The sequence below is a fragment of the Papilio xuthus genome, unplaced genomic scaffold, assembly GCF_000836235.2.
Source record: "Papilio xuthus unplaced genomic scaffold, Pxut_1.1 DF827714.1, whole genome shotgun sequence".
NCBI classification, from domain to species: domain Eukaryota; kingdom Metazoa; phylum Arthropoda; class Insecta; order Lepidoptera; family Papilionidae; genus Papilio; species Papilio xuthus.
This window is the reverse complement of record NW_013530935.1, coordinates 221,807-238,887: the sequence shown is the minus strand read 5'-3', so window position 1 is coordinate 238,887 and position 17,081 is coordinate 221,807. Positions and strand designations below refer to the sequence as shown.

Here is a 17,081-nt window from a genome sequence, read left to right as displayed (position 1 = left end):
ACAACCCCCACCCCAACCCCCGCTGACGTCGATGTAATTAAAGTTTCAAATTAAATTGTATTTACGTACTAAGAGAATTATTTTCAGTTAAATTATTAAGATATCAAATTAAAATTCGCTGTAACCATTTTGTTTATTCAACATGCAACGTCGCAAGAAGTTCTTATATAGCTGCAATTTCATGATTTTATTTAAAAAATGTATATATATTCAAGTTGTTACGTGTATCTATATTATAATCAATAAAATAACAATTTATAAGTATAACATTATGGTTGCCTACACATAAATTTTGTTCAATATGGTCGAAAATCTTAGTAAAGGTCGTTAACGAATCTAGGTGTTTTACTTGATCAGCATACACTAAAAAAAAGAAAATGTTAAAAAATGACACATATCTAGTGCCTTTTATTTTTTTGTCAGGAAAATAGAATATACTTTTCTGACTTTGATTACACTTTAACGGACATTATTCATTTTGATTTATAATCTGTTTCGTCGCTAATTTAAAGATCGGTAACCCGGAAGGATTTTAAGAAGAAGGTTAATCTGTTTTTATTTACAAAATCTTTTATCGTATATTAACACGTGCTGAGAACATGAAGTGTCGAGTAAATAATATATCTAACATCCATAGAGCCTTGGGAATGCAGACGTGTTAATGGGATTTCAAAAAACACGATTATTACTTTGACTATTTAAATATTGCTACAAATGTTGTAGCTTGAGGAACGTGATTGTCACAAATATATGAAGGATTACCATTTATGTAAGAAACCCAAATTATTTTAATAATATCATTAATGTTTAGATGTATAGATGGATGTTAAGAACGTATCTCCAGAACCACTAAACCTATCTCGCTAAATTTAACACAGATGTAGAACATAATCTGGAAGGAACACAGAGGCTACTACACATTTTTTTTAATTCCGCTCGGCTACAACTAGTTTAAATATAAAAACATAACAATAATGTCATTAAGAATACGTTTTCGCGTATGTATGGTTCTATGATTATGATACATGTCGTGAGTTCACAAACCAAAGAACATTTAAATAAAACACTATCACTAATAGAGAGCTGACAAGCTAAGCACACTAATTAACATTGTCATAGAAAGATATACAATCGTATATGTAATGGAGTAAGTTGTTATTACTGCTAAAACGTCGACAGTTAATGAAATAGGGCATCGTAAAAGCGTAATGAAGTGACCGCTGACTGCCGCTGTAATAAGGTTCTGCTGGACCCGACTGCGGACAATTAATAACCTCCACATGTGTTCACCATGATGTAGAGTCACTGAATTTGTCATAAATATCTCCTAAACCGAAATACACAAACACAATACATTGAACAAAAACGTTCTATGATAGTAATATTAAACTTAATTTTGTATAAAAACAATAGATAAGTTTATTCGCGAAAATGCTACAATTTAAAAAAATCTAGTACCAATAGAAAGGTACTTTTATTCTTCAATACGATTTGATAAGCATAGAAAAAAAATATCACGAGACAAAACAATTGTATCTTCAAAGCTATCATAAGGAAGTTGTTAAATCAAACCACGGTGTTTCATGTTACATCTAGTTAGGAAACATCTGCGGCGTATCGTTTTCCAGTGGGCAGAAAACAAAAGGCGTTTGTACAGGGCCGGCCGAGTCGCGTTACAGCCGCCCGCCGCCCGCCGCTGCCGCCCTCCGCCGCCCGCTCAGCTCTAATGAATGCCGACTCTACAACCGCTTTTAATACACTCTACGATATCATTGTTATATTGCAGATGTTGCCGTTGAGGTTTTAATCATATCGCATAAAGCTCGCTACACACCTTCAGTTTTAACCTAACAGTCGGACTATAGGCCTCGTACGAATAATTGCGACAAAAGTTTTCGTATCGGTGTCATTCATGTCGAAATTAGTATGAGATTTTGTCGATGATAATACTACGGCGCTTGTCACAAATATACGTCCTACGCCCACATGTGTTGACATTTGAAGTTTTTTAGTTAAAATGTACTCAGTTTTACCAACACACCTATAGGTGCAGGTCAAACTGATGATGTGTAGTTACTTATATTGTCAAGAACAAACTTAAGCTCGAGTAAAAGAAAATAGAATCGATCATTTGTCTATATATTACGTTATAACTACTATATAGTACTGTATATAAAAGTTTGTAAATAAGGTAGCATGTAAGATGAAGTAGGTGGAACTTGGTGGTAAAAAGGAATTAAAATGTTTTCTTAATTATTTTTATTATTGAATATTTTAGATTAAAATTAAAACAGCTATCGGTCTGTGTGGGATGACGTCACGTGTGTCCGAGCGTGTGCATCATGACGTCACAAATTTCACGGCCAGCGATCTGCACATAATTGTTCACCCGCTGTGACCACCCCACCCCCCATACATAGTATCGTATTGCCTAATATCTTTGTATTTTACAATAAAATATAAACAATTATAACAAAATTCTTTCCATCGGTCAATTTATCCTATATTATAAAGGTCCTATTGGACGGATTTATTCTGGTATTTCCGTCCCAACGGGAAACAGCCGTCAAAGATCAATTGTTGAATAAACTTATAACCAGAGAAATATCTACTGATGCTTAATTTATCGACTTAAGTAACAGAAACTTTGATACACTACGTTAACAGTACTGTAGCAATAACAAGAAGTAAAACTATTGACCAGTGCTAAATAATCCTTCCTGTTTTTTGATCTACAAATAAAATTGTTACATTCATATGTTGGAAGGAATTTGAATTCAAATAAATATCCAATACTTTTGTAGATTTAATAACAAGCGCTCGCCGACTTCAGCCACATACAAATGTAATAAGAAAATGTTTCGGAAACAAATAACATCGTTGCTAACGTTCTTTGCTGTTTCAAATCAAGTTTTCTTTATTTTTTATCGGCTTAGCTAATAATTTGTAAACACGTTACGTAAATTACTTAAATAAATAAAAATATATATTACCCTGTTGATTTAAGAATCCACATCAACATCTTTTTTACGTAAAAGCCTCAATGTTCTACATTTTGCAGCATAACAATGGCACGGAAGTTGATTTGACAACTAACGTCATAGAATGGAAGTTGATTGGACAGTGAATGTCAGTTCAAGGTGTCAAACATGTCAGTAGTACGGGGTCAATCTGATACAGAATGTCAAGCGCTTCAACAGAATTTGTCACGAAATCGTACCAGTAGGTTTGTGGAGATAACATGTCATGAAATTGAATATTGGCCTTTTGTAAAATGTACTTCCCTAACCGTGGGGTTTACAGACCGCTGTTTAAATATCTCTGTTTGGTCAAAGATACGTATACAGAGGTAACTTTTTTATACAGAGATTTTGGTATCATAAGCCCACGGTATCTGCCTCGCTTAATAACATGACTGAGTTATGAAAAATGATATGTCCCTGCAAAATCTACTAGAATTCAAATCACGCTGATGATGTCAGAAAACTTTTAAACTGCTACGATCATAAATTGTACTAATTATAAAACCCCATTCGAATCACGTACAATATCTTCAATCCCAGCGCAAACTTTTGCTATTTCAACAAACGCGATGCGGATTGATTCGCTAAAGCGATTTCTGAACGCAACTTAAAATATGAAGGAATCCATTTTGTATGACGGTTCAAAATGGAGGGAAAATATTTAAACTCGAGTCAGCGCATGTAAAATTAATGTTTGCTCCGTCTGAATGTATCAGGGATACTAAACTTCGTTGGGAATAAATGAAATGTATACAAATATTACTATTATGAGTTATACTTTCATAGCAATATTTAATTTAATCATTAACTATGGACATTTCTATCTGCAGAGTCCAATAAGTCTTTATACTAAGGGTCAAGATCAAAAGCAATTATCAAATAATACCGAGTCACTTCTTATTGTTGCACGGAATTTGAAACGGACAAATGAAGTGCCCGTTGCGCCGCTGGCAATTGTAACAACTATCAAATCATAACGGAGTCACGCACAGAGAGGAATGCTCTTAATATAAGAGGAACGGGACCTGACTCTGCCACTATCTGCCACTTATAAAATACTATCTTTTATTCTTCCATCTGTTATAGCGATTGTTTTATCGCACAGAAGGTATAAAATATGACCATGATACAAAAATATAATATATTTTTCTACAACCATAATAACCCTTGAACATGAATCCTTTTTAAAATATGATACCGATATAAGATACACTTCGCGCTTTCCATAAGATTAATAATTGTGCGTCTGGTAAAACTCACTAATGAAACATTTCTCTTTGTTTGCATATCATTTGTAAACAATGTCTAAAACAAATGCGATGCGATTAACAAAACAAAACAAACGGTTCATCCATTCTGTAATTAAACAAATAACAAACAAAGTCAAACAATTTAATATTAAATCGATCTGCACATAGTGAAACTTACTTGCAATAGTAAAGTCTGCCATCTCTCCCCGTGTGCACTGTCCACCCCTCCTTCAGCTCAGCATGAAGTTTCTCCAGCGCCGCTTCATCATCAGCGGATCCTCTACAAGGCTTCGGACTTCCAGATCCCAATCGTGGGCTACCGAATTTCGGACTGGCGCCCAATTTTGGGCTATTACCGCCCAATCTGGGGCTATTAGAGCTCGAAGGACCATCGCTTAGATTGGGGCTTCCGGCAAACCTGGTGTTGAAGCTGGGACTGGAGTGGGGATGGGGCTTGGGGCTAGGGGACGGCTTGGGGCTGGGGGCGCCGCTGGGGCCGGGCGACGACGCCTGCTGCAGCAGCATTGCGCTCACATCACTGCACCATCTTAACGGCTATCTGAAAAGACAGAAACAACGAGTTAGGCAAGTGAATACTAACAGATATAGTACACTTCAAATGTCTTAACATATGGAATAAATTTAAAAGCTATCAGAACAAAGAAATTATTTTGTCGATGAAGTGATCGGCATGGTATAGGAATTCTGAAAATGTTTCATTATATGTCGGCTTCTTACATAACGCAATATCTTTAGGTCTATAAATTACGAAAAGCACAATAGCGATATGCATTAAAGCATCATAATGAAAACTCCAGCGAATTCTTTAAAAGGCCGTTCAAAGGAGCGGGAGAAATGAAATGGCCTCGTTGGCTCGCTCTCTGAATGGCAGCGCCGATTAAAATTGGCCACAAAAAATACACAGAAAATGGCATTCGGATTGCCGCGGATAAAGAGGGCGGGTGTTCCCTAGCAAATAGCGTTAACTTTTTTATTTTATACGTGCGCAATTTTAAAAGCACTGCATGTAATCCCGTCTTTACTGAATACATTGTAATTTTTATTAATTCTTTGTTGAACATTTTCAGAATAAAACTCAACATTAGGTTAACATCAACCCCCAACTTGAAGAAAACAATATAGGTAACATTAAAAAAAATGTATCGAAAAAATTATGCCAACTTGACAATCATATTGACAGTAACATCAGCGTATAACTAGACACACAAATCATAAACGATTAGCAATCCCGCAAAATGGCGGTAAAGCAACAGACTAAACAGAGACAGGCGCTGCGTTCATTTTACTGTGGGACATTGTGTTCATTTGCTCGGATTTAACGGTCGTAACAATAATGTCGATGAGGATTTCAGATTATACATCATTTAATCATCAAATAAATGCAATTATTGTTATCTGCATTTAATTATTGGAATATAAAAATATCCAACAAGCCAAGCTCACTACGTGACATTGAGTCATGATTTTTCGTGGAATTAAATACAAAAATACGTTGTTATTATCTTATATTTAAATCAAATAGCTAAGTAAACTGTTATATACTTAATTTTCCTAAACAATGTTTCAATAGTTTACAACGACGGTATTTCTATTCATGGCGAACTAATGCTTAGATAAATAATTTCCCATCATAACATCTCTAGCCACAACACTAAAGCTATCAACAATACCTGCTAGTACAAACCAGAGAGAGACAGATCTATCCTTAATCAACCAGTCCGAAAGGGACAATACATGTGATGTTTGACAGGTGGGCAGTCATTGAACCCTCTGTTGAATAATGGCGGGATAATTTTGGCGCGCTGTGGTCCGTTTTATCAAATTCTCGCCGGCGTTATTAATTTTGGGTCTAAAACGAGAGTAAAAAGCGATATGTAAATTCTGATTTATGTCTACGCATCGCAATGCTTTAAATTGCAAACAATTTTTGTAACGTGATAAAAAGAACGTCGGTTTTAACGGTGTGATAATTCAAAAATATGACAGAGATACAAATCATTCCTGCAACGCGTCAATCTAAAAGGCTCTGATGTCGACTTTAGCAACAGTATTGTTTCAATTGAATAGCGTTCTTACGCCTAAAACTGTTAAAAACTATTTCCGAAGTGTTTTGTTAATGTAAACACGTTACAAAGTTGTAAAGGCTTTGGCTAGCTGCCAGAGTTCACAGAGGATCCATGGCGTTGACTCACTGCTGGGGGGGGGGATATATAGAGGTCGATGTGTACTACGTCGTATGACTGCATATGTCTTAATGAAATGAAAATAATCTTTAACTTATTATAATTGACTGACGCACAATCTTATCTCTATATCGTCACAAGGATCGAAACGATTGATTTAATAAAAAGTAAATGAACGACATTTCTTTACTCTGCACCACTATATAAACAAAGTTTTCGCTTATAACCATAAGATGTCTTTGTGTACAGTTGCCAGCACGTGTCGCGTGCCAAAGAAGCCCTACAATAGGTGTGCATATGCACTAAATCCTTTTAAAGCCAATATGATTTTAGTTCACCCTTGGAACGCTGTAAATAAGCGGAGTACCAGAATTCAGACAGTGTTTAGTTTGAGGAATTCGACCTCTTTGGTTGCCGAGGAGTTTTCTTTCACACAAGTCGAACTGGACAGTAACATATTACATATTTAAATTAGAAAAAAAAAACACAATAATTACGCGGGAAACGGTGAAAATTCAGCAGTTTTGTATATTAAAGAAAAGTGCAAATACTATAATATCATAGGTAGTCTTAACTAGGTAAAGGTTGATTCGTTTGCATTTCTTTGTTTTTACAGCGTCATTTGGCTTTTACTTGTAAAGAATAAGACAAAACGATAATTTAAATAAATAAAAGGTACGAAAGGTCTTTGAGTCTTCGCCCTTTAATCGTATTTTTTAAACGAGTCGTTGACTTTGCCTTCTAAAGAAATATTTAATGGTAATTGTCTAATTTATCCTAATTTAATTTTATCCCCGTCCTCGTGTACCTTCCCGGGAATTCTTTAATTTATTTTTTCTTTAAAGACGTAAAAGACACAGCTTTGGAAATTGTTCATGCAGCTTGGGGAAAGGGACGTGGACTCAATTTTTTTTTTCATTTTCCAATGGCACTGAGTATTTCCTTGTACACCATTTAATTTTTTTACACGTTACATAATTTTGTAACACGTTGTTTTCTTAATTATTATAAAATAATGTTTGTTCGTTAATATATAGAAATAATCATATATATTATAATACAGTGTTTGCGTCGAAATCTTCCTTTAGTTATTTTAACCAACTTTAAAAAGGAGTTTTAAATCTCATTGTCAAATAGTAAAGTGTCTATGTTTCAAATATGTAGGGATAGTTTCACTTTTTTATGTTATTAAATTATCACTTTAAAATGTTGAAATATTTAATGTTGGCAGACTCGGAGGCTGTATTGTAGTGAGGTAGCAGGCAGCTCGGAAGAGCAATTATCTCCGCGCTACAATGACCGGAGCGAGATAAAAATTAAATTTTAAATTGCTCGGATGCGTGTGTCCGCTTATCTCCCATTACTATAGTACTTCCCACTTCTATGTTTAGTAAATTAAATTCGACATAAAAGTTTTATTATTTAACAGTTAACACGAAACTTTTACTAAACCACTTATCTACTATTTACGTATTTTGTCTATGTTCACACATGTAGTAAAGATAGAAGACACTGACAACTACATAGTAATTTCTTAGTTCTTACAATAGATACTTTCCTTGTTAGAAATTTGGAAAATACTTAAAACAACGTTTTATAAAAATAAAGTAATTGAAGGCACACAATATTATTCAAAAAGCCATATTTCTGAATCGGCGGTGTGGCGGCGCGCGGCTACGTTAAAATATTATGTCTAAGATTACAACGTCACGTGGAGATCATTCAGACATATTTTATCGAATTTGACTTATTTCATGATTGTGAGTGGAATATTTTATTTGTATACGTATAAATTTATACAAATAAAATATTATTAGATTGAACACAAGATAAATTTACTACAAATTTCGATGCAGTAAACTTAAACACATTGCCTAATATGAATTTAAGAAAATAAGAAAAATGTTTCAAAGCTAGACACAATGTAGAGAAGTATACTTCTATTATAAATTGTGCTAACATACCTGTTCGTGACATTTATTTTATGTTTAATCTTATTAGTTGCAGTTGTATTGTTTGTAAACAATAAGATGTTCAAACTACAAATTCGAAATAAAAGAGAGAGTCCTATATTGTTACAAACTGCATGGTTACCCTAGTAGTGAGCAGGCAACAGAAGCCATTCGCACAGCTCTACCATTGAATAAATCCATACATTAGATCTGAATTTACTTTTATTATTCCACTCCACTTGTCAGAAGAGCCTCTACAAATTTGACTGTATAAGGCTGTCTATGGTAATGCTCTCTGTGGTATAGACAACTTGCAAATTATGATTTGACGTGAAATAGAGCGCGAGGGGTGTACGGAGTTCTTGAATATTTTTTTTTAGGTTTTAATAATACTTTACTCTATTACAGAGTAGCATTTACGTTGTCTTCGACAATCATCAGATTCACGACTCTGTCGAGGACAATAGAAAAAATAGTACTACATTAAAAAAAACGTAATTTAAAGTATATAGTGGTAAAAGTAAAATATTGAAATGCTTAAAATTATTTAATCTGTAAAGTTATCTTTAATGTGCACATATTTTTATTATTATTTCACTTAGAATGATTAAATTACATAAGTTAGGACAATGCTTAGGTTGTCTATATGGAATCTGCGAGTGCAGACAGGGCGAAGCGACCCGACGGGACGCGACCCTCACAAATTTATGAGGCATTTCTCAAACCATCTGCGGAATACCGGAAATATTTGCCTACTTCCTAATATATGCAAATAGGGTGACCAAGCTGACAAATATTCATTTTGATATTTAAACATCATTTGTTATGTCCACCAAATTTCATAGTTTAATTGACTAATTAATAGTTGAAAATATATGTAATAATATAATATCGGCGAATAAATATTCAGTATTATGTTATTGCTTTATTTATTTACATATGAAATATATTCCTAATATACTTTTTAACTTTGTTTATGCTTGCAAGTTAAAATAAAAATGTTAACTTTATAAATCATCTGAAAGGGTTTAGGAATATCCGTTGATGAAACAAAATTATGGTGATAAGAGCAAAGAGTGACGTAACCGCACAAACATGGCCGCCGCTTTGACACGAAATACTCGACAAAGTTTGCTTTGTACATTGTTATACTGGCGATGCCGGGAGGTGGAAATTATGCTTAGCTCAGCTGCGCCGGGCCCAGATGTGTGAAGCCCGTGTGGATCTACCGAATATCTTTCCATCTCCATAATACAACCCCCACAGCTGTATCACATCGTTCACGCGGAGAGCTATTGTTTATTTTAATAATTAATAAACACTCCCACGTATAAAACCGTTTATATTTACAAGATGAAGAAAAATGAAGCTGAATATTTTTTATTATTGAAACGTTAATTCATTTAATTACTCCAAACGACATTCTATAACATTTATGTCGCAATTAACTTAATTGTTTTTATTGTTTCTTAACAAAAGAATATTTTACTTATTTCACTTTATATCGCTTAACATTTATACGTTTACACACACAAAAGCACATTTTTTACTTATATAATTCGATTAAAAGCCACTAAGGTAATTACGATTTGTATACACTACACTGTGTGTTCGTATTGTCGTCCCTTACATTTTCTTTGAAAAAATAGAGACAGCAATAATGAATACAACACAAATGTCACTATTCGAAATCTGACAGGTCTCATATGAGTCTCGAATCAGTGAGACAAAGTTGAGACCGCTGTTTATTCGCCGGTGCACCAGAGCAACAGTTGTTTCGGCAGACATGTTGCATATCTTAGCTTGTTCATTTGTTATCCTATTTGGTTATCTTGAAGACGTACAAGGATGAATTTATTAGGCAAACTTATTGGATTCTTAGTATATTTTTCTGTGCTTTGTGAAAAATAATATGTTGCATTATTCATCCATGATCGATCACGATAGATGAACATTAAATTTCACAATAATAATTAACTGTAACGAACAGGCTCCTATAGTATTATGTAACGAGAAAAAAGTACACATAAATATCAAGATTCCATTTTATGGCACAAAAAAGGCCGTAGAAAGTGACGAAGTGAGAAACGAGTCGGCATGAAAACGAGAGTGGCCGCGCCGCGGCCGCTGCAACATTTCTGATTATTTCCTACTTCTGTCATCACAACTGTCAACAGGTCGTCAACCTATGATATCACTTATCAGTAGCAAACGCGATCAATTAGCTTAGAGCTTTGGTACATAGAATGAAATATCAGAGCTTTACTCGTAAAGGAATAGCCATATTCCTAAATCAAATATTTAACAATATTATATTTATAAAATGAAATAAACTAGCCTTTTATTCTAGCTTTCGTATCCTGAAGTTTTACGGGACCCCGAAGGTAACTTTGTTAAAATTATATAACAATTACTAATTTAATTTACGTTGTATAAAAATGAGGCTACCTCTGGAATTTATTACTTACTTTTATTGAAGAAAAATAAATAAAAATACTTAAAGTTATATCAATTGTTAATCTTAGGTTTATAAAATATCTCAATACGTTTTTATTACATTGTTCAGCAATTCCTGAACGAAGCAGACTAAAATTTAGTCCTCGGACAGCGCTGCAACTTTCTTTCATATCTGAAGGCAAGTCACGTGTCGCTTCACTTTCAAATTTATTTAATATTCGATGTCTCCGCTCGCTGCATCACAAATAATTGCAGCCATTAAAAATATCGTTGCACATTTCATTTTTGTATAATATATTATAGGAATTACCTTTCATGACTTATAAGGTCATGTTTTTATGTCATCTACCAAACTTTAGACTACATAACTTCAGTTCTCAGACAGTATTTCTGAACGTAAATATGTGACTTTTTAAAATTTCAATCAACCAGGCATATACGCCATTATAAATAGCAATAGAAAAAGTCTGCGTTTCTTTCAAACAAAGTAACTAAAAACTAATTTCAACTAAGGCTCCGATTAAAGCTCCGTGGGTTCGGCCGTAAGATATACAAGATAACACAAGTGATAAAAGCACGCAACATATACGTAAGTTTGTCAACATATGTAATCGTACAAAGTTTTTGTACTTCTTTATGTTTGCTTGCCTCTCACGTCTGCGTCCTCTAGACGGATATCGGCGTGCAGGTCACATGTTACTTCTCCGCTAAGTTATAACTTTGTTAAGACTTAATTAATCCGCTTGTATTTTAGACACAAACAGAATTTAGTTAAAATAAACTTGTTGCTAAATATTTTATTGGTGGCCAGACAAGTTAATTTGTGTTGGATTTTTGTTTAAATAGAGTAAGATTGAGAATAATTGCACTGATTTATTAAAGTACCAGTTGTTTATATACAGATAATCAAAGAGAAAGGAAGTCGACGGATGACTTAGACAATAAAAAGTAAAGAATGTTATTGTTTTTCGTAGTTGTTAATATAATAATAGACTATTTACCAAAGGACATCAGAAGGTCGAGACAGGGGTTAGGTCGCGACCTCTAAAACCGAGGGTTGCGATCCCTAAGGGGGTCGTAGAAACCGAAAAGATTGATTTTAAAATAAATTCACCTTTCAAGAAAGTATTCGTCTTGTCGCTTTTATCTTCTTTAACTAAATTATGATTTTAATTCATGACTACTTTTCATCACCTTTACTTTGATGTATTTAAGATGTTTAAATATTATATTAAAGTTATAAATTTAGCGACTTGACCAAGTGACTGATTGAAAAAAAACAATAATTATACTGCACTGTATACAAGAATATCTAAATGGCAACCACTTAAAAAGCCCACACAAAAATCTTTCATACATAATCTCTGTTCAAAATATTTCCGCAATCCGTGCGACCAGCGTCGACCAGCGGCCAGCAGTGGCGGCCCCTGTGGGGGGGACACACGCCCTCCCACTTAATTACGCGTGCTCTCTGAATACAAACGGACAGATATACTTTTACATCTCTTTGGTATCCGTGAAGTATGCGAGCATTCCAGACACGTAACCGAATGCTGTAATGAAATTTTACAAAACAGGAATAGAGCATAGAAATTGTTTGAATGCAAAGAAAATGCTTATTGTGCTCCTCGTCTTTGACTTTCCTGTAATATAAATTCTTTTGTAAATCAAATAAAGCTCCTTTTTATTAAACGTGGTTCAACTTTGCTGTTTTTGTTCAGCGGAGTTTGACTTGTGATGCAAGGAGGTCTACGACATTTATAACGCCTCGTTTGTTTCACTGTTATATTACTTTTTTTAATTTTTTCAATAAAATGTTTTATAATAAAGTAATTAGAACGTCGGATTTAACTAGGATAATTACAGTTTTAAATTCATATACAAATATAATGATCATGAAACAATCACAGTATATTTATATATCAATGTCAGCAAATGTTATTTTATTTACATTGATGTGCGAGTCGTTTCCTTTTGCTGTTTACATCCACATGCCGGACGCAATGTTCAGTAGCAACAAGCAGACTAATCTTACCACTGATCTCTATAAATGGATAGGCGATTGCTTGGAAATTGCAGCTTTTCATTCGGCACAATTTAAACGCGCCTATTGCTGTTACGTGATATTTTATTCTATCTATATTACTAATTCAAATTCACAGCACCGCTACAAAACGCTATCATCAGCGCAAAAATGGCGGAAATCAAATAGGCACAAAATAATACTCTTATAGCCAGTGCAATGCAGTGCCAGTGCATAAAAATCTGCATAGTATTGTCCCTCTCGTTTTCTTTACAAAAACAATGATGGAATAAGACATTCAATACATGCAAGCTTTTAGAAAAACAGCATGAGTCAATAACATGTCTCTTTATTTCACTTTCTTTTGCAGCAAAATCAACTTCACGTTTTAAATTACAAACTGCTGTGAACCAGACTCTATTGCTTTGTTAATTATTTTGGAGCGTCTTTAAGATGTAGATTAATTAGCGAGTGGGAACCCTGAATTTCACAAGTGCTCGAAACATAACAAAAAGTACCTATTTTATGACTACATTTATTTTTACCTAAAATCATTCATCGTTTAACAAAGAAAACAAATAAATCAAATACGTATAACGAACAGTCCAACAACGTTCAACAGTCATTGAGTCAGTAAACACAATGCAGTTAATGCGAAAGCATAAAAAGCTCTGATTGAATGCACTCCATACATCTCTGAGAGCCTCTCATGACACTTGTGGAGTGCACGCCTCCCTGCGGCGTCCCTCAGGACACCTCGGGAATGTTAATGAGCTGATTCACAAGCCTCACACCTGAGGCATCAGTTCGTTTCACATTCATACAACAGGTATAGACGAGGACGTTTATTGCCTACCCATTTCAATGAATTGTCAATTCAATCTGAAGACCTAGCAAGATTATAAAAAAAGAATTTGTAAGGTCATCAACAAAATTAGCAAAGGGCACAAATCAGATACAATTTTTGTCTACGACGTTACGAATACTTTTTCGCAATTTTTGTGCTAAGCCCTCACTTCGAAACCTTTTCATGGCAACGTGAAACTTACAGCTCTTTTGGTGACTGTTTATTCAATATTCAATTGTAACTGGGTACCGAATTTAGTTCTTTTATTTATGACAATTAATTTGTGTCATACAAAACGAATAAAAGAATAAATCGACTGCTCTACTTTAATACGAGCACATACGAGTACTTATTGCAACTAAAAGAACATAACGCAGAGTACATTTGTCAGAGAGTGTAGTGTGGTACAGCGCGGCGTGGCAGAGCGGCGGCGGAACGAAGCAAGCTTTGAAGTGAAACACAATGAATAATACATTTTTCAACTGCATTACGCAGAGTGAGTGAACAGTGCAGTCTCGGAGGTTTGAACACTTCCTCTTTATCAAGAATTCATCACTTGAAAGCACTGATTATTAACACTAAGCTAATAAAAGAAACCAAAACTTCAGACCCATTTTTTAGGAAATTGTCTGTATTGGTGAACGTGAAATTTGACACAATTAAAATTATTGTGGAATAATGCATAATGCTGACTTTTAATCATTAATTGAATTTATTAATAACAATAATCTTAATATAAAAAAGCTCACAAAAATATTATAAAATTACAAGAGGATCGTTGAAATGTCCCCGTCCCCGACACATTGTGGAAAGTTCCCAAGCCAGCCGTATGTTCGGAACTTTGCAACTTTGATTAAAATCAACAGGGTTTTAGTGAAAATTGTTCCACGGATATTATCCTACTAAACAAATATATGCGAACACTTTGTCGCAACAAAAGCATTCCGTCCCAGAGTTATTTGTTGATCTTTGTACAGTTTACGATAAAATTTTAAATAACATTTATAGTGAATATTCTCACAAGCTATATCATGTTAATTATTTAAATATTTTTACAACACTTTTTTCGAATTATTGAAAAGCAATTTAAGTAATCTTTTGTAATTACAAAATGTTATTACAAAATTGGAACAAATTTCAATTTGTTATTTGCGTATTGAACAATATTATTTTAGGTGAAACTTTGTAATTTCCAGTCGCAAACAATAACAACGACCGCCGGTTATTAATTAAATCGTTGACTGAGTTACACTGAGCCTGACGTTCTGTTTGTACCTCATGTTTCGTTTTTCTTAAATACTTCACGTTTATTAGACAAAGCAAACTCCGTGTACAAAATGTTTGATCTGAATTGAAATATCCATCAGAGAGACATAAGTTATTTTCTTAATATCTTTTGCTTGAGACTTCGTTTGTGCGCAATTAAAAACAATTGAATCCTTTTTATTTTGTAGAATTTTTAAGTAAATATAAGCGGAACTTTATCCCACAGGAATAGTACATCTGCGATGAAGTCTATCTATGTTTCATATTGCAATGAGATCCGATCAAACGTTGTAATGTTACCTGGTAAGAAATATATATTCAAAGTTTTCTCTATACGAAGCTAATAAGATTAGTTTATTTTACTGATCTACTTATTGAGGTCGATTTGACTGCTGTATTACATCAGGTTTTATCTTCATTATTGATAAGGAAACACAATAGTATTGCGTGTGAATAACAATTGATTTGTTTATAAGAAAACTTGTTGTCGCATGTCGCTACACAGATTGTCATCACTAGTCACGTTACAAACCTGATATTACAATCAGATATGATAAAGTTGATGCCTTTTATTGATCTTTGTATCTTATGGTTACTATTTGACACCACACTACAAATGCTGTTCATATATTCTTCTTCTTATTATACCATCTTCTTTCGAAGGTCGGGGATCATTAAGGCAACTTGCACCCTTGACACCGCAACTCTGAAAAACGTACGGGTACTCCTTCCGAACCACGAGCGTAGGTTCTGAAGACAGGATTTTAATAATTGTGATTTCTCAATTAAAGGTCATGCCTGACATTTTAGATTTTAAATAATCGACTTAGGTATTGAATTTGAATAAGAGTTTTAACCCAAAAAATAACCTAACCTAACCGCCGGTCACAGAGTCATAAGGTATGAGAATTCTTCGCTAAGCGTCATCTTAATGACCAATTAAAGGACGGAATTTAATGTTTATAATCATTCGATCTTTGCAAAAATCCTTAAGAATTAAATAACTCCAAAAATTTGTTACTTTCAAGGATGAAATCTTCAAACGAAATTGAACAGAAATTGAATATTTGATTAATAGACAGATATTTCTTAAGCTGGTCTTTTAAATTCTTCTCATTCGGTGACAGCTGATAGAGCTCCTTCCTTTCCGGATAATCCCACTCTTGAAACTTACTTGAGCGAATAAGGAGCAAAATGAACATCTTAAAACAGATTACAACGTCTAAAAAGTTGTGTAGAATATTCTAGTGTTTTTGTTTATCATTTCTAAATAAATAATTTTTGACATTATTAGTTATAGTCATTTTGGCGCGAATGTCGCACTTTCGTTACAAAGTCAAATGTCAAAATGATTAGTGAGGGGACATAAACATTGATATTTTAATAAGGCTAGTGTTGCGCCGGCACACCGGCACAGTGTAGGATTTTCTTCCTAACAATAATAAGATTTTTTTTTGTTTTGAAATTGTCAATTTGATTCAATGGTATGATTTTTTCTGCCATTAACAAAACTATTTGATCAGTAATGTTACCTTATTTCTTTTACGCTGCTATTTGAAGTTAATATGTTTTATTGTATTATATTCATTAAAAAGTAACAAACCTACTTATATTTAAAATGTTACAGTCGAAACTTTGTCCTTTAATCAAGTTGCCTTCTCAAAGTTCTGTAAGTAGACTTATTAAACTTTTCTCAATAAAAAATACACAGTAGTTGAGTAGGGGAGGACTGGAGAAGTTTCCAACTACCCTCGGACATGATAAACCTGTGTCCCACATAGATCGACTTATTTTCAAAAAGTTTTAATAGAAAAACTACAAATATTAAACTAACGGTAAGTTTCCACTGTCGTAAAAATGTTTGCTATTTATCTCATTTTCTTTAAAATGACAGAAATATATTTCATAAAATTTATATCCTTATAATAGTCGCTTAAAGAAGTAAAAGGAGGGAGGCATACAACCCCCCCACCTAATGGTTCCTGCACACGGTCCTTTTCTCTAAGCGTGCGTTGAACAAAGCAATTTATAGAATTTGTTCTGACGTAATCAGCCCGGA

At 33.9% G+C, this 17,081-nt stretch overlaps 1 protein-coding gene across 1 annotated transcript in view; it reads right to left on the bottom strand.

Annotated features, from left to right (window-relative positions):
* LOC106116738 (uncharacterized) overlaps positions 1–17,081 on the bottom strand; it is an 80,546-nt gene that overhangs the window by 49,835 nt on the left and 13,630 nt on the right. Inside the window, exon 2 of the mRNA XM_013310716.1 lies at positions 4,452–4,832. Coding sequence (XP_013166170.1) covers positions 4,452–4,798 — 347 coding nt within the window. The 5' untranslated portion in view covers positions 4,799–4,832. The remainder of the gene's footprint in view (positions 1–4,451; positions 4,833–17,081) is intronic.